The sequence below is a fragment of the Danio rerio genome, chromosome 18 (genome assembly GCF_049306965.1).
Source record: "Danio rerio strain Tuebingen ecotype United States chromosome 18, GRCz12tu, whole genome shotgun sequence".
In the NCBI taxonomy this organism is placed as follows: domain Eukaryota; kingdom Metazoa; phylum Chordata; class Actinopteri; order Cypriniformes; family Danionidae; genus Danio; species Danio rerio.
The window spans coordinates 27,202,335-27,228,308 of NC_133193.1; the positions used below are offsets into that span (position 1 = coordinate 27,202,335).

Here is a 25,974-nt window from a genome sequence, read left to right on the forward strand (position 1 = left end):
TTTGTGGAAAGTAGAGACTTATTTTTGTGAAAGCCTTTTCAACAATCTGAGACGATGTAAGTGATGACGAATTGTAGTTCTGGAGGCTTTCTAATTGGAAGACTTAAATAACTGACGTTGTCCACTTGAACCCTCCCCTTAAAGGTGTGTTGGGGCAAAATAGACACCTGCGGCTCTGTCTTCCATAGTGATTCATAAAATGTGTAGTTGACTGTAATTTCTTAATTTTTGCTCTGTAGGTGCAATTGGACATTTTTACATTTTTTTCTTCTTACAGCCAAATCCCAACAACTTACAGATGTAAATCCCAACAAACTTTTGCTATATTCTTATCTACTGTGATAAATAAGTGAGTTTGGCCTGTGTGTTTACAGCCTCAGTTTCACAACAGAAAATAATTGGTTGAAAAAAAAATCTATTTGATTATTCTTTAAAATGTTTATATAAATTCAAAATGACTATAATTGAGGCACATTTATTTATTTACTTATTGATATTATTTGCATTTGTTAACTTATATGTTAGCTTCGCTCACTCATGAACAAACCCCCAAGATACTTGAACTCCACCAGGGGTATGGACTTTCTTTCAACCTGGAGATGGCAAACCATTATGGCCTCGGAATTGGAGGTGCTGATTCTCATCCCAGCCACATCACACTTGGGAGCAAACCTCCACAGTGCATGCTGAAGGTCCATGTTTGATGAAGCCAACAGAACAACATCGTCTGCGAATAACACAGATGAAATTCTGTGGTCGCAGAACAGGCGGATTGGTGCAGCGGCAGCAATAATGTGGTCGATGTATAGTCCGTTGTGGTAAAGAAAGAGCTGAGCCGAAAAGCAAAGCTCTCAATTTACTGGTCAATCTATGGCCCTACTCTCACCTATGGTCATAAGCTTTGGTCGATGACTGACTGGACATTTCCTAGTGATGGGTTGCAGCTGGAAGGGCATTTGCTGAGTAAAACATATGCTGCATAAGTTGGTGGTTCATTCTACTGTGGCGACCAGTGGTGCAGTAGTGTTGCCTCACAGCAAGAAGGTCGCTGGTTCGAGCCTCGGTTGGGTCAGTTGGCGCTTCTGTGTGGAGTTTGCATGTTCTCCCTGCGTTTGCGTGGGTTTTCTCTAGGTGCTTCAGTTTCCCCCACTGTCCAAAGACATGCTGTACAGGTTAATTGGGTAGGCTAAATTGTCCATTGTGGATGAGTGTGTGTGGATGTTTCCCAGAGATGAGTTGCAGCTGTAAGGGCATCCGCTGCTTAAAAACATGCTGGATAAGTTGGCGGTTCATTCCGCTGTGGCAACCCCAGATTAATAAAGGGATTAAGCTGAAAAGAAAATGAATCAATGAATTATATAACCATTTATAATCATTATTTGGTAAAATATATTCATAAAATTGAATGTAACCAAAATGACATCACTGGTTGCGGTCATGTTGACGTACAGTAGTTTGTGCTGTGGTTTCATTTTGTCAATTGTGCTAATACTTTATTTCCCTTCCGGGCGTAGACTGTTCTTTATCTGCTGAAGGACATTTACCTGCCTTTGTTTGGTAATGTCCACACCACAAACTTGGCTAAACCCATCTTTCATTTTTATTCCTTCCATTCCTTTTTTTAAAAATCTGAATTGCAGACAGGTTATGTTGTCATAAATAGTAATAGTAAAGAAATTCAGTAAAACTGAAAAAGTAAGCAAATAACCTAATGGCATTCCTTCCTGATTTGTACCTTATGTTATTTTTATATCTCTCTGTGTCATTGTGCAAACAGTGCACCGCACCTACGTCTTAAACTGACTCAAGTGTTTACAGGATTCAGTCATAGTCACTTTTTGCTGCATCAGATAACACAAACACACATATAAAAGGATTAGCACAATTATTGACTTTATCATAATTGTATATGAGCATTGCGTTGATGTAACTATGACAATTAGTGTTTGTTGCTTTATTTAACCTGAATGAAACATGATCACACCAACTGTGGCCTAGTGGAGTAAGAGAAGATGACAGTTCTTTTTATCGACAGGTGGTTGTAAAGAGGAATTGTTTTTGTTTTGGACTTATTTAATAATGATTGCTATATTCTGAAATATTTCTGGAATTTATGACACTTTATAATTTATCTCTGCCAGCCAAATCCTTCAATTGTGTTATAAAGAGCTTGTCACCAAGGTATGTGCTTTTATTTACAACATTTCTTTACTTTACAATTATGCCTAAACTTTTTTTTTTGTAAGGAGTGTCTTTTTTGATTAAAAAAAAAAAAATGCAACAACAGAAATTTCAGATGATTGTTACATTATTTTGTATATACCTATCCAAGATGTACATTTTTCTGGACCAATTTTTCCTGAAAGTATTAAATGGAAGAGAGAAAGGTTATTACCTGAAACATTCAGCATATCAAACAAAATAAGAGATACATTTAAATATTTTGCATATTGTATATCCTACAAATTCCCAAATTGCTAATTATTTTGATATATCTAATGTGTGTACTTTCAGCAATATACATAAAGAAACTTTATAACTTCCAGAAGTTAAACTTCTTTGGAATAACATTATTTTTTATTTATCATCCTTGTTTAAATATGATTTAAACTTGTCTAAAAGAAATACATATTTTTTTTTTGTATTTCTCAGATAATGATCATGCTCTTCGATCTTATTGTTAATTTTGTTTGTGTTACTTTGTACATTTTTTTATACACAAAAATAAGTTCCTAAAGGCAATACCTGAATTTATTACTTTTCTTGCTGAAATTTCATTCAATATTGAATCTCTTGAGCTAATTAATAATAAGAACAATACGTTTCTTAAATATGATCTTTTTTGTTAATGATTGAGACTTTGTAAAGTTTTTTTTCTCTCTTTCCTAAATTTTTTCTATTTTTTTTTCTTGTATTTATTATTTTTTAAGTAAAAAAATAATACAAAAACAGAAGATGTCTTTTACCCACAGTTGCCACACGATGGCAGCATTATTAATATAAGTTTAGAGCTTGCAGTCAGAAAATGGAAAGTGAGAGTTATATGTTTGGGAATGTGAAGAAATGCACTTTCATGTAAAAGAAAGCCCAAGAAACCTAATCTGGCCATTATTATTGGTATGGAATCTAATTCAAAGGTCTACGTTTTAAATTTACTAAATTCATTGACTGAAATATTATTCCTTGCAACAATAGTTAAGGTACAGTATTATAATACAGTATATGAAAACACAAATGTAAAAAAACTAAAATTTACATTGAATTAAATACTAAATACATGTGATTTAAAATATTTTGTCTTAAATCTATGAATTTGTCAGCATAACGTTTTTAAAATATAAAATATATTAAAACGTATTGTTATTATCATTACTTATTTTATTAATTTATATCTTATTACACTATAGTTCAAGTCAGAATGAGCCTGTTGTTTTATTTTTGTGTACAGTAAATATGTTCAGCTCTTATTTCACCCACAATTTAAAATAGTGTATTAATTTTAAGTGAGCATACTGTAACTTAAAACAGTTTGTATTTACAACTTCTTAATAAAGCAAACGTTTATTAAGTAATTAAAACCTTCTTAATAAAGTTCCGTTGACTCAAAATAATTAGTTGTATTAATTACATGTTAGGGTTCACATTACTAGGAAAATGTTAGGAAACCGATTGCTTTAAAATGATCAAGTAAGCTAAACTAAAACTTTTAAATAAAGACAAAAATGAATACCTACTCCCAGGGCCATTTGTATCAAAGTTGATATCTAACATCATGTTGGTGTTTTGTAACATCTAATTTTTCTCAACCCCCAACCTGGAGGACTAGGACATACACAACCATGCACTACAGACAATTTAGCTTACCCAGTTCACCTGTACCGCATGTCGTTGGACTGTGGGGGAAACCAGAGAACCCGGAGGAATCCCACCTCGGAGAACATGCAAACAGAAATGTCAACTGACCCAGCCCGGGTTTAATCCAGTGACCTCCTTGCTGTGAGGCGACAGCGCTACCTACTGCACCACCATGCTACCCTAAAAGCAATTTTATTATATTATATAGCATTCATGTACTGCAAAAAAACAAAACAAAAAAACAAAACAAACAAACAACATAACACTTTATAACAAGTTATTTTCACCAAGGTTTAATTTAATAACAATAATAATTAGAATTATTTATTTATTTATTTATTTATTTATTTATTTATTTATTTATTTATTTATTATATAAATATTATTTTAATTATTATTATTAAAATATTTTTTAGAAACTATTATATAATCATAAAAATTATTACATGTATTAATATTAATATATGATAATATATTAATATATTTATCAATTTTGAACATCAAAAAATTGAAAAAGATTTCAGATTTATTATGCCTATGTCTGATTATGCTTAAGCTTTAATTCTTCCACCTGTTTCCCTCATTACCAATCTCTATCATTATCATACTTTTGACACATGACCACTCAAAAGTTGTAAATACATATTATTGTAAGTCGAGATCACTTAAATCAATTTAGTTAAAGTACTTAATGTGCTAAAAAGTTGTTTAAATATTGTAAGGTGACCTATTCATAATAAGTTAACTGCACTTAATTTTATTAGTGAGAACAGCTATTGTTTTTTACAGTATATATTATGACACTTTATTTTCACAGATGAATTATGCTTGAAATGCTTTAAAATTATTCTTTTAATTGGATGCAGATCCAACAAGACTTTAACCCATCTTTAATGCATTGACAAGATTCAGCGGTTTTATGTCTTTTATTTAAAAAATTAAAATTAAAGTGCTTTTATGTACATTATAATAAAAACAACAAAAAACAGTAGTGATGTATAATACAAAAAATACATTTCACAACGTTTTTTTATACATTGGCAGCAAAATGTACAAATACACCTTTACATTAAAGTTTACAAGACATTAACTTACAATAGGTCAGAGCATCTTGGTGCGCCATTATAAAGAATGTATCTGAGGATTGAAGAGTATCCGACCACCGCAGTCCAGCAACTCTTATGTCTGAGTCAGTTCAGCACTGAAATATGTGACTATGACTGTCTATACATGACTAAATCTACCGCTTGTAGATAGCAGCCAATGTATAGTGAAGTTTTCACATTGTCTAATCGGTAAAACGACACGCTATAGTGATAATAATCAGATGCTTTACTGGAAAAATTAAATTATTTTTGCATGATATTTTAAAAGTGATATTTAAACAGAGGTCTGAGTATATGCATAAAACAGCTATATTAATACAAATGCATTTTATCCTTTTTTGTGCTTTAAATATATTCTGTGTTTTTTTTTTTTTTGTGTGTGTGTGTGATTGATATATTTATATATATATAATGGGACCTCTGTAGATATTAATCAGCACAGTGGAGACATACCCTCGCAGTGGACTGTTGAACAGACGTCCATTCAATATACAGTGGTTTGCGACTTTAAATGTACTAGTTAATTCTATACTGTGTAGTCCACCACAGCAGACAAGCATGTGAGGTTTGCGTTTTCGTTCGCGTGTTCGGGTCTACAAGAGTGTGTACATTTGCTTTCCTGCACAACATTTGAGTCACAAAATCTAGCTTGGAGGCATTAACACAACCACTGAGTTTGTACTTTCAACAGCAACGTCATGAGAATATTCACTCCCAGACACGTTCACGTCAGAACCTTTGCCACATTCTGTGCAAATACAACAGAAACAAATTAAATAAAACAACAAAAATGCATTCTGGTTAGAAAAACAAAAAGCAGAATGTCAGAACGACCTCCCCCATACACATACAATTGTACAACTTTGTTTGCAAAGTCATTGTCAGATTTGTCAAAGTAAATGTTCTGCTATCAAACATTCAGCATGAATTTAAATAAGACACTGAAAGAATAATTTCGGAACACTTTCAATCAATACATAACTACATTCACAATACAAATGATCTTTAAAGATCGATGGCGATGAACTATTACACACTTGGGTGGTGCAATATACAATGCTCGTCTTTGGGAATCGTGTTGACTGTGGAAATGCAATTTGTAAAAAAGTATTATTATAATTATTTTAGCTTGTGTGTTCTTAACTATACATTTGTACATCAATCCTTACTGTATGTTGATGCTTTGCTTGCTTACATGTGTGTGCCTTGTGTGGTTTTCATCCCCAAGTAGTTTACTGTTTGATAATCGCACTACTACGACACTCCTGACTGTTTCATATACACATTTGTCATGGCTCCCATCCGAAAAAAACATTTGTTAGCCTGCTTCGACTTAAGGTGTTTTAGTGAACATGGCACTTTTTCATGGAAAAAAAATCTGCTGGTCACTTTTACACTCTTCAGGAGCATAGATCTAATAGCATAATATTGGCATGTAAAGTCTTCTGTCCGAATGCAAATTCATCATTTGAATTCACAACGTGGCGATATAAATGTCTGAGAGAAGTACACTTTCGAGGCAAGAGAACAGAGCTCTTGAAAGATCTGTATTTGTCAGAGATGGTTCACTAAAATCTTTTGGCACAACAACCAATTTAGGTAAACAATATTCAAGACACGTTTGGTCACTTCCGTTGACAGCATTTGCATAACTGTAAGTGATAGTCATGCTGAAATTGAAATTTCTGCAATCATTTACTCGCCCTCATGCTGTTCCAAACCTGACTTTCTTCCACAGGGAGATATTTCAACAATTTCTTTTCTTATCCAAACTTCTAAAATAAAAAAAAGTCCAAAACAAATACACAAACAGTTTGGTACAACATAAGGGAGAGTAAATGATGAGTGATTTGTATTTTTATTTTTGGGTGAACCTTTCTTTTAATTACAGTACAGTGGTTTTCAACCAGAGTCCAACTTAAAATGCTTGAAAGATTAACTTTTAATTAGCATTAAATTAAGGCAATACATACAACAGTACAAATCAGTTTACAGTGCTCAGCATATAGATGTACATCCCTCACAAATCACAAATATCTTTTTTATTTGATATTTTTAATAGGAAGCTTTACAATATTATATTTGTGCATATACATTAGATTAGTCAGTACTGAAGCCAAATCTGGAACTTATCTTACAAAATAACTTACGATAATGGTCCAAAAACTAGTACACCTAAATGTATGTTATACAAAAAAAAATTTAATAAAAATGTTAAAAAGAGAAAAAATCATAAGAAGCAAAAAAAAAGAAAAAAAAAGAAAATATTTTGTAGTTTGTATTTTATTTTTGCAATATTTTGCTTGAATTTAATAGTTTTATCTTTCAATTTCTAAATATATTTGGTGACTAAAATATTATTTTAATAAATATATTTGGTTACTAAATCTGTTATGTTTTAATGCACCAAAATACTTACATATATTCACGGAGAAACGGATAAAAATATAAATTTTCAAAATGGAGTATACTCAATTATGCTGAGCACTGTATATGTATCATAATTAACCCCATTTTTTATTTTGTCTTTGATAAACCTGAAGTAAAAAAATAAAACAAATAAATATCAAGAAATAAGAAAGCCTTATTTCAGATCTTCAGATCTAATCTTGTGGAAAATAGTGACTTAGAGACCTTGTTTACACCTGATATTACAGTGGATTTTGGTCAAGCAGAAAAGGGAGTAATTGCTCTTTATACTTGGCTTTTAAATCTTTTTGAAGTTTATACTTTGCTTTTTAAAGTCTTTTTTGTCCATTTGTTTAGATTACTTCTGTGGATGGATGTTTTGGGGTTTTCTTTCGATCTAATATTTCAAATACGTGTGCAATTTACAAATAATGACAATGTAAACAACTGAAAACAATATAAAGAATATCACCTTTCTGTTTCTACCCTAATAGGCACAAAACTTTATAAAACAATGAAGATTTGCGTTTAAAACAGGACTGGTAAGAGAACACTGTGCTTTTTTACAAAACTTGTTAGACTGCAGGTTTTAAATCCAATCTGGTTAGCATTCTTCAACAACAGGCCCTGTAATGTTTAAAAAGGATTTCATAAGTCAGAGAGGAGGATGTATTGGCTGTTTGAATGCATCTGACCACATGAGTGTTCATACTAGAAAAACAATAAATAAGCCGGTAGCTATGCTCTCTGCAACTCTCACATGGTCGTCCACTGAAGCAAAGCTAAGGCTGTTGTTGGAAGTGGTATTAGTTAGACTAGCAGAGGGTGCTTAACCTGCGGTCTGTGTGGTTCCTAACGCCCCAGTATATTGATGGGGACTCTATACTGCTCAGTGAGTGCCGTGTAATGGCCTCTCATTAAAATTGAGGTCCTGACTCTCTGTGGTCGTTAAAAATCACTGGATGTCCTTCGAAAAAGAGTAGGGGTTTAACCCCAGCATCCTGGCCAAATCTGCCTACTGGCCTCTGTCTATCATGGCCTCCTAACTATTCCCATATCATAACTGGCTTCATCACTCTGTCTCCTCTCCACTAATCAGCTGGTGTGTGGTGTGCAGGCAGGTGCAATATGGCTGCTGTCGCATCCTCCAGGTGGATGCTGCACACTGGCGATGGATGATCCAAAAAATGTGTTAAGCGCTTTGAGTGTCCAGAAAGACGCTATATAAATGTAAGGATTAATTAATAACGGTTAAATGCGAGTGGACAAAAAATCTCATGAAGAAAAGTAACAATTTTGCATATTGTCAGAAAAAAGTTGAATTGATAAGTATTAGAATAAAAAGTATGATTTCAAAAGGAGGTGTGCCACCAAATGTAAACTTGCCAGGCCTTTACCACCCAACCCGCTCCGAGCTAGGATTGAATCAGCGACTTTCTACATCGGTTTCAGTTGCTTTAACAAGGAGGCTAAGGACCATGGCCACTAGCGTATGTTGCTAAGGCACCTTTAGAGGCCAGAGGAGTGAGGTTTACCTGCACAGCATTTCATTTGCTGGCCTCCGCTACACTTAGCCCCCTAAACATCACTCCCATCTGGATCATGGCACCAATGTAACCCCCCCCCCACCCCCAATCCTACACCACCTAACACACTCTGTGCTGGGAACAAACCGGCAACCTTCCGCATGGGAGTTGGCTGCTCTAACAAGGAAGCTAAAGACTGTGACCTTTAGTTTGTCACAAGAGCACCTTTAGAGGTCAGAGGAGTGAGGTTTACCTGCACAGCACTTCACTAGCTGGCCTCAACTACACAAACACCATCCCTAAACCTAGCCTACATTGAGGGGATAAGCAATTTATACTAAAACGTACAAATGTGATAGAAAAAATTCAAATGAATTCGTCACTAAATTAAAAAGTTATGACTTTTCTTTGCCATTTCACATCGCCCACTTGTGATTGGTTTTCAAAACTGTATCTTAGGTGTAAACAGGGCCTTAAAGTCATAATGGCTGAGAACCACTGCTTTTAATTATCTGTAATTCTTATTAATGATTGCAACTGATTTCAGTTGGGGGAACAAAGATCAGAAACATTCACATTTCTGTATCATCAGAATGTCATTTTTGCCTTGGACATACTTCTAGTATTGCTAACATGCCTTCTTTGGAGTCCTCTACACACTGAATATCCAGCGGGCTCTTTATATACCTCAATCTCACTTGCATACTTGATTTAACGTGTGTACCTCTGAGAAGCTGTGTGGAATACTGAGGTCGTGGCATCACTTATTGTACTAGGACAGCTGTGCTGTTTGTTAGCTCTCTACATGATGCTTCTCCTTTAAGTGATTTGCATAGTATGCCTGCTATATGTGCTGAGGTTGTGATGACACACTGCGCTTGAGGTTTCGCATAAATCATCAAAGCTTCACTACACCTCAAGTATTATGTTGAAATGTCAGCTAATCATCTCACGTCAGGCACTATGTTTAGCACAACTAAAATTGGACTTTTCGTCTTCTCTTTGCAGGACGGCCAACTCTACGCGGGATGAGATGGGAGCATGACAGGTTAGTGAACCCTGAGGGCATCATATTGCTTTCACGCAGATGCCACCAGACATTTTGGGACGGACAGGTGGGGGCGGGACGACTGGAACAGCGTGCCTCGCAAAATGCCCATCGTACTGTACTGTATACCTTGCGTCCCGCTCGCCGTGGCTCTGGGTGCTTCACAGACTTGGCAGTGACTGAGAAATGTGAACAGATCACCAAGACAAAATGAGAGGAGACAAAGTGCAAAATAAAACCCAGTGATGGTTACGTTTCCAGTCGATTTTCAGTCTGTCCCTCTCTTGGTGCTGTTCAGTTCAGAGGCCACTATTTTTTTAACAGTCTTCCCAATACCGACTTAAACAATGGAGTCTTTAATCTCCGAGCCTAGTCGTACCCGAGGCCGCGGGCAAGTGGGTGAGATCTCCACATGGCTCTCCTTTAAGTTAACAGTCAACAGTCTCTTTTCAGACTCTGAGAAGCTCTTGCTGTTTTCGGGAGAGGAACATTCGTGGGTTGGAGTGCTGCAGATGTAGTTGTCATTAAGAGTCTGGTAGCCCTTGTGGTCGGACACTGAGGGCGGGATGTTGTTGCCATTTAACGGAAGGCTTTCAGTGTGCTTCCCTGGAATTCGCGGCTTCTTCTGTTGCATGTTAGGACACTCGCCTTCCTTTAACATGGACTTCATCCTATCTCGATTCCTGTACGCCACAAAAAGCGACAGTACTACTAGGGAGAACACGAGTAAGGCACACACAACAATCAGCTCATTCCAGTATGTTTTGGTTTTTTGTGGTGACCACGTTTCGCCAGGTAGAATAGTCTCTCCTTGGGTCACCTGCTGTGTTCGGGAACGTCCAGTCAGGGTGGTGCTTTCGTGCTCCGCTTTAACACAGTAACTGGCCAGAAGTTGCCGATAGTTGCCTTCTTCGGACCAACACGCGTAGTTTTCCTGCCTGTCCACTTGGGCTACAACCACCAGGCCGCCATCAGGACTTGGGTAGACAAAACGCTCTGCGGTATCACTGTACTCCCATCGTCTTGCAGCTAAATTGGATCGCAGTTTGCAGGGTAGAACTGTAAATGTGTTTGCTGGGATTTCTACCACATGGCATGCTGGAACACCTGTGGGTTAGATGGTTTTATTAGTTACTAATAAATCAAACATTTAAACTTGCATATTTGCAAACCACCGTGCAACTGCTTCAATTACTTGCAGACTAACAGAGCTTGTTGCCGGAGGCGTTATGTAAATGCCATAGTGCTTTTGTAACTGGCAGAGCTTGCCTAAGCCTCATGCACTCGATGCTACTTTGTGGTTGGTTGAAGATAAAGTCTTTAAATATTGATTCATGCTGAGTTTAGGTGTTCAAAGCATGGCTGTTACTTACGTGGTCTTCCTGAACGGGGACTGGGCATTTTGCAAATGGCAGTGTTGGCATCTTCTACATCTTGTTGCCATTGACTAGGAAGTAAAAATCAGAGTTATGGCTCAAATTTAATATATAAAGAATTGCTTCAAAAGATACAAAAGTTTAGGGTTAGTAGGATTTTTTTAATGAAATCAATATTTATATTTTCCTAGTATGCATTACAGTTTTTTCAATTGCTTTAACTCAATTCTCAATATTTATATTTTTCAAAACAATAAGTTTAGATCTCTAAGCCCTTAGCTATTGTTGACTTCAAAGTGGCATTTCTAATTGATTTAAGCAAATTGCAAATGCTTTGGCGCATGTGTAGAAACAGCAAGTACAATTGTCTGTCGTTTGGACAAAACTAATTGTCATTGGGCTTGTTGATCAAAACTGATGAGTTGATTCTCATTTAAACTGTCAAACTCTACACAACTTCTCAATCATTTTTTATCGTGTAAGCCATCACACTCACAACTGTTTATTCAATTAACATTTGTATGAGCACATGTTTACACCATAAGTATCTGATATTGACATTGTTTTTAATGTCTGCTAAATTGGTAATTGACCTGTTGCAATACAATTTGTGTTATCTATTTATCATCCAAGTTTGGTAGGAATAGCCCACATCACAATCACTACATTCATAAATTCTGAACTGCAGTGACATGCTTGTGGAAGAGCAATTGGAAGAAGTGTAATCTCGGGCAAGGCCAACAAGAGTGACAGGCTGTCCACCAAAAATATATATTTTTTTTCATGGATGATATTTTGTAGTTTTTGTGTATGTGTGTTTGTGGAAACAGAAGAAATCTGAAATATACAGTATATGGGACAAGCAAGATGGGACAAGCAAGATTGCATTTTGCATGCAATACATTTGTACACAAATAAATGTACTGTATAAATACAAATATTATTTTTTTATGTACTACTGACTCTTCTCAACAAGTATCAGAATTTTTAAAGCTTAATTTCCACGATTGACGGTCTTGGTGAAAAAAACAACTGTTTTGAGCAGTGTGGCTCACACAATGACAAATGCACTTTATGTTTTGGTGGCCTAGGCCAAATTACTGACACTATGACTTGGTTTTGAAGCATGAATGAAATGTTTTGGAGGAGTAACTACATTTTGCAGACATGTGATAAAGTTCTGAAGTTCCAGCAAACAGTTAAGATTTGCACTCACAGTTTAGAGAATGTTAAGACTATTTTGAAAAAATGTGTCAAAGCAACTGAGAAAACCTGTAATACCAACATGTATTCTTTTGGTTTCTCAGCCCAATAATAATAATTAAAAAAAAGAGTACAGATTAAAAGAATATATAGTTATCTGTATTGGGCTATTGACAATTACAAAAAACAAAAACATCAATATCTACATGTTCTAAAGAAGCTTTATTTATTTTAAATAAATGCTTTTATTTTGAACTTCTTATTCGTTTTTTTTAAATATATATGTTTAAATGAAAATTAGTTTCATCTTAAACTGTCCTGATTATAATAAATATAATTAAATGTCAATGCTGTCAAATTGAAGTAATATGATAACAAAAATCATGACAAACAAAAATCTTTTTAAATATCAGAAAATGTGATAAAAAATTGTTTGATATTTAAAATAATATGGTTGAAATGCATGATAATTAAATTAATAATGTACTTTTATACAATAGTTTTATATATATTTTTTTCATCTAATTTTTTTTAATATATACTAAACATATTTGTTTTAGGATTATGATACACTTTTATTCATTCTGAAAAAAATATGTATATAAAATATGTGTCATACATATATATGTGTGTGTGTGTGTGTGTGTGTGTGTGTGTGTGTGTGTGTGTGTGTGTGTGTGTGTGTGTGTGTGTGTGTGTGTGTGTGTGTGTATGTGTGTGTGTCTATATATATGTATTTAATCTAAATCTGTCCTTATTATAATAAATAAACATAAATTAATATGTCAATGCTGTCAAATTGAAGTAACATGGTGCATCCAAAATGCAGAGAGAAAAAAGCCTGAAAGTCTCAATTAATGTGTCTCAAGGACAAACGAATAATTTATTATTTTAAATATCAGTGAAATTTCATGTAAATTTGGTTGATATTTAAAATATTATGGTTGCAATACATGATATACAGTTGAAGTCAGAATTATTTGCTAACTTTGATTTTTTTTCTTTTTTAAATATTTCCCAAATTATGTTTAACAGAGAAAGGATTATTTCACAGTATGTCTGATATTTTTTCTTCTAGAGAAAGTCTACCTTGTTTTATTTTAATTTTATTTTAGCTAGAATAAAAGCAGATTTTTATTTTTTAAAAACCATTTTAGGATCAAAATTATTAGCCCCTTTAAACTGTATTTTTTCAGATTATCTACAGAACAAACCATTGTTATACAATAACTTGTCTAATTACCCTAACCTGCGTAGTTAACCTAATAAACATAGTTAAGCCTTTAAATGTCACTTTAAGCTGTATAGAAGTGTCTTGAAAAATATTTAGTGAAATATTATCTACTGTCATCATGACAAAGGTAAAATAAATCAGTTATTGTAAATGAGTTATTAAAACTATTATGTTTAAAAATGTGTTGAAGAAATCTTCTCTTGATTAAACAGACATTGGGGAAAAAAATTAACAAGGGGATAATAATTCTGACTTCAACTGTATCTAAATGAATAACCTACTCTGAGGTTTATAAATGATTTTTTTTTATTTAATTTTTTTTTCAATATTTTTAAACGTATTTGTTTCAAAATAACGTTAGACTCATTAGTAGATTTTTTTTTTCCTGTGGTACTTGCATTCATGAATTTTCTAAACTTGTTAGTATGCTGATTGGTGTGCATGCAGTAGTTCAACAAGTAACATAAAAATACTAACCTCTTAGAGGACGCATGCTTGACATTAGAACACTGCTTCCCTGTCCAGGCGCAGTATGGGTCTCTAGACAGCACACACTCTCCACAGCTCTGGTAGTTAGAGCAGTTGGCAAGAGGGATTTCCACCAGCCCAGAATAGCTGGACACAAACAACAGTCCCTGTAGAAAATGCAAACAAAACAGAAATGAGACACTTTCTTAAAACAAACAATCATACTTCCAGTGCAGAAAGCAGCTTGGTACACATACAGTAAATGCTAATAGATGATAATTGCAGTGAAAGCGGTATTAATCCTTTTTAAAATAGTTCTTACAGTGTAACGCATAGACAGAGTACAATATAGACAGAGCAGACACTGTTTGTTTCCCATCTGTTCGCTTTTCCCAAGAGAGAAAACATGGACGCAATTATCTCCTTTCCAGGCCTCTGTATCTCTACAGCTGAAGGGTCTCTTTGTCGGCCATGCAGTCATTTCACTAAAGCATTACGTTCTCTAGTGTGCATAACAAGTACAAAGAATGTAAATGAGTTTAAGAAGAAAATGAAGTACCTTCTCATCATCCAGTTCGATGTGCTGCACGGATTGAGGCTCAGGAAAAATCACCAGCTCTTCAATGATATACATCTTGTTTTTAACGTTGATGGCTTTGTGGATTCTGCCGTCATCTAAAACATAAGCCAAATTGATGTGAGATGATGTGCTTGAGGGCTTGGGTCATTTTGTTGACATGCTGCAAGTGGAAAGTGGCTTGTTGCCATTCAGCAAGGCTAAGAAATGAAGTCTAGCTTAGTGGGAAATGAAAAGAACTCATGAAACTCTTTGAAGCTGGAAGAAAAACAAGATTCTTTGTACTACGCACTATTTGATGCATACATTTTAAGGCCTCTAAATGATCAATAGAATGCTGAAAATCCTGTTATAAAATCTACTAATTGGTTTCTGCCCTCTGATAATTTTCAAGCAAGTAAAAGAGCTTTTGATAAATTCTCAATCTTATTAACTGGAAAAATCTGCACCTTCAGGTCGTGGTTCACATTTTGTTACTGAGTTTTAAAAAGTGTACCTTTATAAACAGAATATACAGTGGGTGATACTTTAAAAGGAGCATTACTGTCGCGAGTCATACCGCTGCCCCACTAAAGGAGTAAAACCTCGACAAACGACAAGCGACAAACCGAAAGTCATTTATTTCCAATGGAGAGTCATCCAGGAGCTGCATGGAATTTCGATTATCTCCATATGAGGAACATTCAGGTCCGATTTAAGCTGCGGATATGTTAGTACTAAATATTAAACGAAGTACAAATGAAGAGATGTATTACAGTGTTGTCCAAGCAGGTCCGTGCACGCCAGATGAGAAATGGTACTTTTTTCATTATTTTTCGAATCAGAAAAAAGTCTACATTAAAAAATGAAATTCTATTTATAAACGAGTAATAAAAAAAGATAATTTGTATGTTGTTTCCACAATTACCCCAAAATTTTAAGTGCTATATGAGTTTCTAGTATTCATCCATTTAACCACAGTGAACTCATGAAGAACAAAGGCTCTTGCTTTTGCACTCCTTTATTTCAAACACTGCGAGAACAGCTTCTTTCCCATGGTGCATGACAAAACTGACAATTCTGTGCGACAGCCACAAGGGGGCGTATTCTGACAGTAAAGTCCAAGGCCCAATCTCAATTCTTTTTTTGTACCCCTACCCCTTCCCCTTGGCCCTTACAACCGAGGGTAAAGGGGAAGGGCTTTAAAAATTTCCCTTAAGAATTGGGACAGCACTACAACACCTGCACACATCATCGCAATCTCCTGCTTCATGTGAGATCAGACGATCGTGACTGCTATAGTTATTCCAATTGTGTTATTTATTAATATTTATCTTCAGGAAATAACTGAAGGCATATATTATGTTATCATAACAATATAATGTGGCAATAAGATCGTAACTGTACTGTGTATTTAGACAGTGGCCATATTCATCAATGTAAACACACCAAAAACAACATTAACATTATAGCGGACACTGTAAAAAGCTCATTCCCAGCCACTAGACATTACTGACAGGGTATTCGAGTGTCAGAATGTTGTGGGACTGCTGTACAGGAGTTAGGGATTATAGAACGCGAAATTTAGCATTTAAAAAAAAAGCATAACGGTAAAACATGAACGCGATTATGAATACAGTATATTAAAACGTGTTTTTCTGTCATAAAAATTCGTAATAATGACAAAAAATACTAATTTGTGGATCTCCTTACTTCCGGGTTCAGCAATACTGCCGTTGTGGCAGGTGCATTCTGGGAAATTTTCTTACCCCTTGGTTTCAAGTGTGGTCCTGAAAAATCTTCGTTCGAAGGGCTATTCACCCCTTCCCCTTAGTCCCACGCCTTCAAGCTAAAGAGAATTGGGACACTTTGGGAAGCGGAAGGACTAAGGGGTAGAATTGGGATTGGGCCCAAATGTCATGTGCAAAGGTGGCCTTAGAACATGTTTTTAGGTAGAACCGCAGTTTGCGACTATGCCTGCCAGGGGACACAAAAGTACAGGATGCGAACAGACAGAAATATACAGTAGCTGTAAATACCCTGCTACTTGAGAATGAAGATGAAATAATGAGACAAAGCATTATCATTCCTTTATTAATCATTAAAAATGTGTTAACAAGCACTATTGTAAATGTGTTAAGTGAAGTGAGGATTCATTTTGGAAAGTAAATTAAAAGAAATAAAAGAAAGCTAAAATGAAAGTACAAACATACATAAGTGGATCTAAATAAATAAAATAAAATAAATAAATAAAGCAGTGTTTTAGCCTAAATACAGAGAGATGTACAGTATTTGTTATTTTAAAGTGAGGACTACACTCAATAAATTTTTCATTTACAGTTTTCATCTACATTTTCTTTGTTGATTATATTTTACCATGTTGCTTGATTTCTTAGTTTGATTTCCCAAGTTTAAAGTTCTTGAAATCTCTTATAGTTATGCTCTAATGTAGATTGGGGCAAGAATCTGTGTTAGACGGGTTTAACTAATATTTAACTGGTCGCAGTTTTTCAGTTATGGTTGGTGACTTCTCTTCACCTGCCAACCCTTTCACCTGTGGTGTGCCTCAGGCATCCATTTTGGGCCCTTTTTTGTTCTCTTTGTACATGCTGCCATTAGGTTCAGTTATTTTAAACCACAATGTCTCTTTTCATTTGTATGCTAAAGATGTACAGTTTTATATTTCTGTTAAGCCAAACTTTTTAGATTCACTTGATTATTTTAGCAAATGTTTTAATGATATTAGGATATGGCTGTCACAAAATGTTCTCTGCCTAAATGAAGATGAAACAGAGTGTATTCTGTCTGTCAATTCTAAGAGGTCAACCATTTCATCTCCAGTGCATCTGGCTCAGTTTCCTCGCTTCAGTTATGTGGTAAAAAACTTGGGTGTGAGACTAGACAGTAGTCTAAAATTTAATAAGCAGATTGATTCCGTGATTAAAGCACGATTTTTTTTCAGCTTCACCTTCTCTCTCAAGTCAAGCCCTTCCTGAGCAAGGTTTATCTTGAGAAAGCATCCATACTTTTGTTAGTTCGTGTTTGGACTACTGTAATGCACTTTATGTTGGAGTTAACCAGTCATGTCTTCATCAATTACATCTGTTAACTAACCGTCAGAAAAGTGAACACATTACAACAATTCTCTACTCCATGCACTGGCTCCCTGTTAAGTTGAGAATTGATTTTAAAATTTTGATGTCTGTTTTTAATGCCATAATTGGCCTTGTTCCTATTTATTTATGCAAAATTTGGCAAATGCACAAACCCAGCAGAGCTCTGCAATCTGCTGACCAATTTCTGCGTGTATCCCTCGGTCAAGATACAAGCAGTGGGGTGATTGCTCTTCTGCAGAGGCAGTTCCTAAACTCTGGAATACCCTTCCTACTGAGCTTAAGACCCACTTGTTTGAATTGGCTTTTTAATGCATAGTACTGACATTGTGTTATGTTTTAATGTTTGTTGGATTGTATTGATATTTTTGTACTGTTTTGCATCGTCTCCTTTTCTGTTGTGTTGTATAATTTGCTTTTACTTGTGTAAAGCACTTTGGTCAACAGTGGTTGTTGTAAAGTGCTATATAAATTAAAAGTTGATTGATTATGTATGATTGAGTATGACATCAGATTTGCTCAGGTGTACTGTATAATGGGCTTTACACAAGCTCTAAACAAGAAGTTAAATCATATCTCAATCTGGCAAGCTTAATATTAAGAACCATACAGTAAGTATTAGGTCAAGCCTAGCCTAGTTTTACAGGACTGTCTGTGCTATATTCAAATTTAGTTCTCAATTATTGTAATGATCAACAATATGATTGAAAATAAATTAAATATGTAAACAAATTATAAAAGAGCATTAGATTGTAAAACTGTACAGATTAACCATCTACATGCTTGACACCTTGTACTGTCCACTCTTTGATTTTGATTAATGTAACATGCACCTTTCTTAAAGCTGACCAGGAACAATGATTATTCTGAAAATCTCTATACAAATAAACTTAGATTGAATATGCTCGGAGTGTTAAGCTGCATATGCATGTGTGGTGGTGTAAGAGCTCACCTGTGCCAATGAAAAGCACATCATAGGTCTTGTGGAGAGCCTGTACTCTGTGCACAGCGAGCTGCGTGTAGCGCACATTTCGTTTCAACAGCAGAGGCTGACTGCGAATCACATTATCCATGAGGAAGTGGTCTTTCACAAAGTTCAGGACTCTATCAGGCATGTGCAGGGAAGAGGAGATCCCCTGGGCGCGGGCCGTGTTAGTGATGCACTGTGGGAAGATGGGGAAAAAAGATGCCTCAGAAACTGTGTCTTTGCCTGTCTCATGGCATCTCTGACTCAGTGATATTTGGTGCCTTTGGTATTTGGTAGCAGAGTGAATACAAATCAATCTAACTTTCAACACAAACTCCAAAGTCAGATGAATTTTATTGAAAAGTTTTTCAGAAAATACTCAGATGACCCAAACTCTTGGTCAAATAAGCTCTGGGCTAGATTCTGATAGCGTGAAATTTCATTGGAACTGATCGCCAATATATATATTTTTTCTGTATATCATTACAAAAATGTATTTCCTGTTTTTATTATTATGGCGGCTTGGGAAAGTCAATATACTGTTATACTACATTATACTACGTTATTATTCTTCCGTCTTCTTAGACTATTTTAGGAACGCATCTCCTCCTATGCTGTTCATACTATGACCACCAAACTAACTTAAAACCTCCAAACTATACTGAATTAAGTTGCTTTATCTTTTCCGACTGATCCGACTTATGGTTTTCTGAAAACTGTCCCGGAATAATTGGAAAAGTCCCATTGACTTTACAATAGACAGAACTTTGTGACCTCATAGCTGCACCAGCCTGTCATACAGACTTAAGTTAGGCTCATTTAACTCAGACTACCGATCTGACAATCACTGATGACCTTTCAACTAACTAGCCACACCCTAGCAACCACTTACGGGACTCTAGCAACTGTCCCATATACTTCCATTATGAAAAAAAAAAAAAAAAAAACTGCCATGCCATCCCTGCTAAAAAAATCCAGCTTAAACCAGCCTAGGCTGGTTGGCTGGTTTTAGCTTGTCGACCAGGCTGGTTTTAGAGGGGTTTTGGCCATTTCCAGGCTGGTTTCCAGCTATTTACACCCTGGTCTTAGCTGGTCAGGCTGGTAAATGACCAGCTAAATCCAGCTAAAACCAGCTTGACCAGCCTGGTTTAAGCTGGACATAGCTGGTTTTGGCTGGTCATCTCCCAGCCTGACCAGCTAAGACCAGGCTGGAAATAGCTGGAAACCAGCATGTAAATGGCCAAAACCCCTCTAAAACCAGCCTGGTCGACCAGCTAAAACCAGCCTAGGCTGGTTTAAGCTGTTTTTTTCTAGGCTGGTTTAAGCTGTTTTTTTCAGTAGGGATTGACTTTACATTGGACATACTAACAAACCAATTCATACAAACATTAGCCCCTTTCACACAGTGATACCGGTAAATATCCGGAAAATTTACGGAACGACTTTACCGGTATATACAAAAAAGCGCTGTTCACACAGGCGAGGACGTTACGGAAATTTTCCGGAAAAGAGCATTCACACATCCATTCCAAAATACCGGTAAATTCTGACATCATTCACCACAAATGAGCTTTAAACGGCTGCGCTTGTATTTGTAAACATTTGACTAAATTACAAACTCTTTTGATGATCAATATTGTAAACAACTTTCACTGGATCATATTCGCATGTCGAGATGTTCATAATATGTGCGTGTGCTGACGCTCACAGGCTGTTTCATGGGCACACGCAAAGCTTGAAGGTAAACAAACAACGGCTTATCATAAGCATCTTATCGATGATTATTTGCACAGTTGGCATTAAGAAGAACATATAGACGTTATCTGACTAACTTCTAGCAGCTAAATGTGTCTGGAAAAATATTCAAAGGCTTTTATTCTCACAAACCGCGCGGACGTAAATGCGTCTGACTGTTGTGATTGGCTAAAGCAGAAGTCTTACGTCAGCACGTTCTAGACGTGCACGAGCTTATTCCGGAAATCTTCCTTCTGCGTTCACACAGCGCAGCATTCCGGCAAATTGCCGGTAATGTTACAACTTCTCTTTCCGGAAAATAGCCAGAACGAATTTACCGGTATTTTCAAAAAGGACCTGTTCACACATACAACCTTTCCGGAAAATTGCCGGTAATTTTCCGGAAAGGTCTGTATGTGTGAAAGGGGCTATTGTACCAGTCCATACTGGAAACATACAACATACCAATCTATACTAAAAATATACTAACAAACATATCAACATGCTAATTTATACTAGAAAGATGCTAATTCATACTATAAAATAATGCTAAAAACATTCTAATTTAGGCTAGAAACATGCTAGCAACTTGCTAGAACCGTGCTAATTTATTTTAGCAACTGCCTAGCAACTAATCAGAACAACTTAACAACCATCTAGCAACACCTTAGTAACTACTCAGAACACCCTAACAACCATTCAGAACACCCTAGCAACCACTTAGCAACACATTAACAACCACTCAGAACCACCATCAACATCCTAGCAAGAAACATGTCAATCCATACTAAAAAATATGCTATAGTTATAACTTCAAACTTCTTAAAAACTACTTCAGTTATTTAAACTTTGAACTACTTCAAACTTTCAGACTCTGCTTTTTCAAGTCACCATAAAGTTTGTCTATGAACTTTAATTTTCTAGTTATTAGTATTATTAGTAAAAGTATTACAGACTTGTTGTGTGTGTTAGAAAACATATATCCATGCACATCATTTATTTATTGATTAATTGATTTATTTTTTTTGCAGTAGCAAATGTCACTGATCCAGTCATTTTCAAATGAACACAATCATGTCCTGTCTTTCCTTTTTTCATTAATCATGACAGTTTTGATGCCAAATGTGTCTGTGTTTGTATATATACTGAAGACAAAATCATTAGCACTCTGGTAAAATGTTAATTCTTTTTCAAATATTTTCAATTTGATTCCCCCAAAATATATCCCCTAACATATATTTTTAAACATAATAGTTTTATTAACTAATTTCTTTTGTCTTTGCTATTATGACAGTACATAATACTTTACTAGTTATTTTGGAAGATACCAGTGTTCAGCTTAACCTTGTTAAGCCTTTAAATTGGTTTGCGTAAGTAGGTTAATTAAGTTGGGGTAATTAGGCAAGTCATTGGACAACAGTGGTTTGTTCTGTAACCAGTTGAGGAATATAATTTCTTAAGGAGGCTAATATATTATTACTTACGGCTCCAGGTCTGGGTTCTGGCACTGGATGGTTGTAGGTGTACCACTGCTGCGTCTCGCGATTAACTTCCCGGTAACGTCCATTAAACGCCTCTTCAACTTGGTCCATAGTGAAAGCACATACAGCTGAGCTCCCTGAAGCACCTTTGTACCTGCACACGAACACAGCATTCATTGCATTCAGTCTTCATATGCAAAGTCCCTAAACAATGCTGAGTCTGTCTAACTGTTTCTCTGCTTTAAAACACATCATTCACTCTATAAAGAAACTCATAAAGGTTTATACTAGTGCTGCACAATAATGGAAAAATTGCAATATACAGTTGAAGTCAAAATTATTAGCCCCCTTTGATTTTTTTCTTCTTTTTTTTCTCTTTGGCTAGAATAAAAACCTACTTGCCTAGTTACAGTTGACTTCAACTGTATATATATTTTATTTCTGCATTATGCGATATTGCTATCTGACTTTATTGCAATATGAATACAATTTCACCAAATGAATTAAATAGCTCTATTTGGAAAGTGATTAATTTAGACTGATTGGAATGATTTTGTAGGGGAGTGAATCATGCTTAAAATATAATAAACAAACTATAATCAGGGGTATCACGGTGGCTCAGTGGTTAGCACTGTCACCTCACTGCAAGAAGTTCACTGGTTTGAGTCAAGGCTGGACCAGTTGGCATTTCTGTGTGGAATTTGCATGTTCTGCCTGTGTTTGCATGGGTTTCTGGTTTCCGGTTTCTCCGGGTGCTCTGGTTTCCCCCATAGCCTAAAGACGTGCAGTGTACGTGAATTGGGTAAACAAAATTGGCCTTAGTGTGTGAATGTGAGAGCATATGTATGCTTCCGAGAACTGGGTTAGGGTTGGAGGGGTATCTGCTGTGTAAAACATATGCTGTCTAAATTGGCGATGTGAATGAATGGTGTATATAGAGTTATAAGACAACAGGAGGGTTTAAAACACATGCGAATAATAAACATTCACGCTCCTATACTTCTGCAGTGGTTCCACAAATCCCCTGTTTTCTGAGTTATGGCTTGTGCTTAACTATAATCCCAACATATAAATTCAATATTTCAGATCCCACATTGAGACTATTGCAGATATTCACAATGTACTATTTGATGCTGAAGCAATATATCGTGCTACCCTATAGTTTATAATTATCTGAGGATGAATAAACAGAGAGTAAATAAATATTTAGTTGAACTGTCCCTTTAAACACACAGTTACAGACCCTCAAAAATCAGACTGAACACAAAATGCAAATATGTCTTTAACATAACAGGTGCGTAGGCTATTCTGAGTCTCGCTGACATCTCCTGCCTGTCCTGTATGGTTTGCTCCTATGTTAATGCACTCCAATCAATAGCCACAACTCCCACTCTAAGTACAGCAAAAGGAGTCTGGTTGAGTGCCAGGCAGGGTTCAATAACTGAAATGGAAACTGAATTTCTTTCTGAAAGGTTTAAGTAACACAAACATCCTGTAGCATAATAAAGCGTAATATGTTACCACTGTGAGGTGAAGACTCCATAAAACATGGTTTTCTTCCAGTCTTCTTTGCTGGGCGTCAGTACAAACATGTCTTGGATGATGTTGAAGGGGAAGCCATCGTCAGGCAGTGAACACAGGAGTTGGGCTTTCAGAAAGGTCGTCCATTTCTTCTGAAGAACCCTCTCTCCACCTTTATCACCCTGTGACAATACATAGATAGAGAAATAAGGGTTATTTTACTGTTATATTATAATATTTACTATTATACAATTCTGTGATTTCACTGTGCAGTATTTCTTAATTTTTTAATTGGATTAGCTTTTATTTAGTAATGTAACATTTCATTAATTTTATATTCGTTTTAAAATTAGATTTTTTTAATTACAAATAAACACAAAAACACAGCTCAATGTTACTGTGTAATTCGGTATAATTTCAATTTTAGTAATTGTATGTGCTTGTCATTTCACTACTCATAAAACGTTTATATTTAGCTTTCATTCGCTTTAGCAACTGTTTAAATGGCAACTCTTTAACCCCTTTTCAAGATTTAACAAGTCTTTGGTGTCTCCAGAATTTGTCTGTAATGTTTCAGCTCAAAATAACTATCAGATTATTTATTATACCTTTTTAAATCTGGGAAATTTGAGCTGTTTGAACATTCTAGCTGTTTTTGTGGCCTATGTCTTTAATGCAAATAAGCTGGTTCTCCCCGCCCACCATTCCCAGTGCCAGAGATCTCTGTATCATTCACGTTACGTAGATAAACAGCACAGTGACAGACAAGAATTAAGCACATCTCCCTTACTACATCAGAAACTTTCCCAACTGTTAAATCAAGCCTTTCTTCAATGATGAGTCACACACAATATTATTATGCAGTTTGCATGAGTGCACACACACAAGCGTTTAGTTTTTGCGCAACAAATGTGACAGGATACATGTTAATATGCATTGCTTTATGGACATCCGTTATGTAAATGTACAAAATAAACCTGTCCACAAACCGGAATTGAAGCGTCGTCTTTTATAATTGTACTGATATATGAAATATGCTGCTGTGGTGATGAATTACAAAGTGATTTTACTGTATTTATTACAAACTTGCACTGTTTTAAAAATGTTTTAAACTTGTACAACTCATATGAGATGAGCAGAGAGAGGTAATTATTTAATCCCAGTTGCTTTGCACACGTTCTGTCTTGTGGATATTATACACGTTACTACAGAGGCATGTTAATATATCTGCCAAACGATTCGGAGGGTGGAGGAACCACATCACATTGCAGTGGGCCTCAAAATGGGAGGAAATAGAATCCTATTTTACTGTCAGGAAATAAAAAATAAAAAAGAGATCTATTGTGTTTATGTCAGTCTAGTTTGATTGTGGACACACTATACCTACACACATTTCTGTCTAAACAGCTTCCAAAAGTAGATTTTTTTTTTTTGTCATAGATGCACTTAAACTTAATATCTTAGTAACTAAAAATAATGGTAAGACTTTATTTTTATGGTCCCTATGGCACAATATGTTGACTAAAAGTTGCATTGCAACTACATGCCAATTACTCCTCATTTAAGTATTAGTAGACTGTTTGCTTAATATCTGTTGATACTGCTCCTTCAACACATTTAACTAATTATTATAAGATACTTTCTAAGTACGTCAACTTACTCCAACCCTAACCCAAACCTAAAAGTCTATTTATAATCTATTGGGAATTAGTTGGCATGTAGATGCAATGTAACTTAAATTCAACAAAATGCGCTTAAGGGGCCATTAAAATAAAGTGATACCTAATTAATAATAAAACATTAGTAATAATGTTTACCTCATACAATATCATTACTTATCTATACTAACTCGATAAGAATAAATATTACAGTAAGTAATAACATGTTTATATTTCATAATTTAAAAAAAACTATATAACACTTTAAAATTCAACTGATTTAAAAAAAAAAAAAAAGTTAAATAAGCTTTTTTATTGGGCTAAAATAATTTGTTTCCCATGAAATCTTTAGTTAAGCTTTAAGTGTGAATGCAACAAGATGAACATATTATGCAAAGACTTGTTATGACAATTTTTGACCACAAGAGGGAACTAAAGGCTGCTGACTGTGCCAACAAACTGGAGCATCTGCCAATGGAAAGGCTGATCAACATTGAGCGAAATCTGTTACATACTCTCTTACGTAAAGATTTAGAATTGGACAGGGACTGCAGCCTCTATCACATGTTGTGCATTAAGTGAGTAGAGCAATGTGTTTTTTCTGATTGGGGCCCTGAGGAAGGCTTTGACTCTGGTTCTTATAAGCAAAGATAATTTAAGGATTTAATGTCCGTTAGAAGAGAAAACAGCCAGTTATGAGAATTGACCCATTAGTGGAT

The 25,974-nt window shown here is 35.4% G+C and overlaps 1 protein-coding gene across 4 annotated transcripts in view; it reads right to left on the reverse strand.

The window, feature by feature from the left end:
- Positions 1-4,766: 4,766 nt before the first annotated feature.
- sema4ba (sema domain, immunoglobulin domain (Ig), transmembrane domain (TM) and short cytoplasmic domain, (semaphorin) 4Ba) overlaps positions 4,767-25,974 on the reverse strand; it is a 160,787-nt gene continuing 139,579 nt past the window's right edge. For 3 of the 4 annotated variants that reach the window (XM_073929541.1, XM_021467698.3, XM_073929542.1), the window contains exons 9-15: positions 23,598-23,779; positions 22,080-22,230; positions 18,847-19,057; positions 14,785-14,900; positions 14,235-14,392; positions 11,318-11,391; positions 4,767-11,051 (exon numbers count right to left, since the gene is read on the reverse strand). In XM_073929541.1, the coding sequence (XP_073785642.1) occupies positions 10,285-11,051; positions 11,318-11,391; positions 14,235-14,392; positions 14,785-14,900; positions 18,847-19,057; positions 22,080-22,230; positions 23,598-23,779 (1,659 nt within the window). In that variant the 3' untranslated portion in view covers positions 4,767-10,284. The remainder of the gene's footprint in view (positions 11,052-11,317; positions 11,392-14,234; positions 14,393-14,784; positions 14,901-18,846; positions 19,058-22,079; positions 22,231-23,597; positions 23,780-25,974) is intronic. The other variant, NM_001128352.1, reaches the window with a different exon arrangement.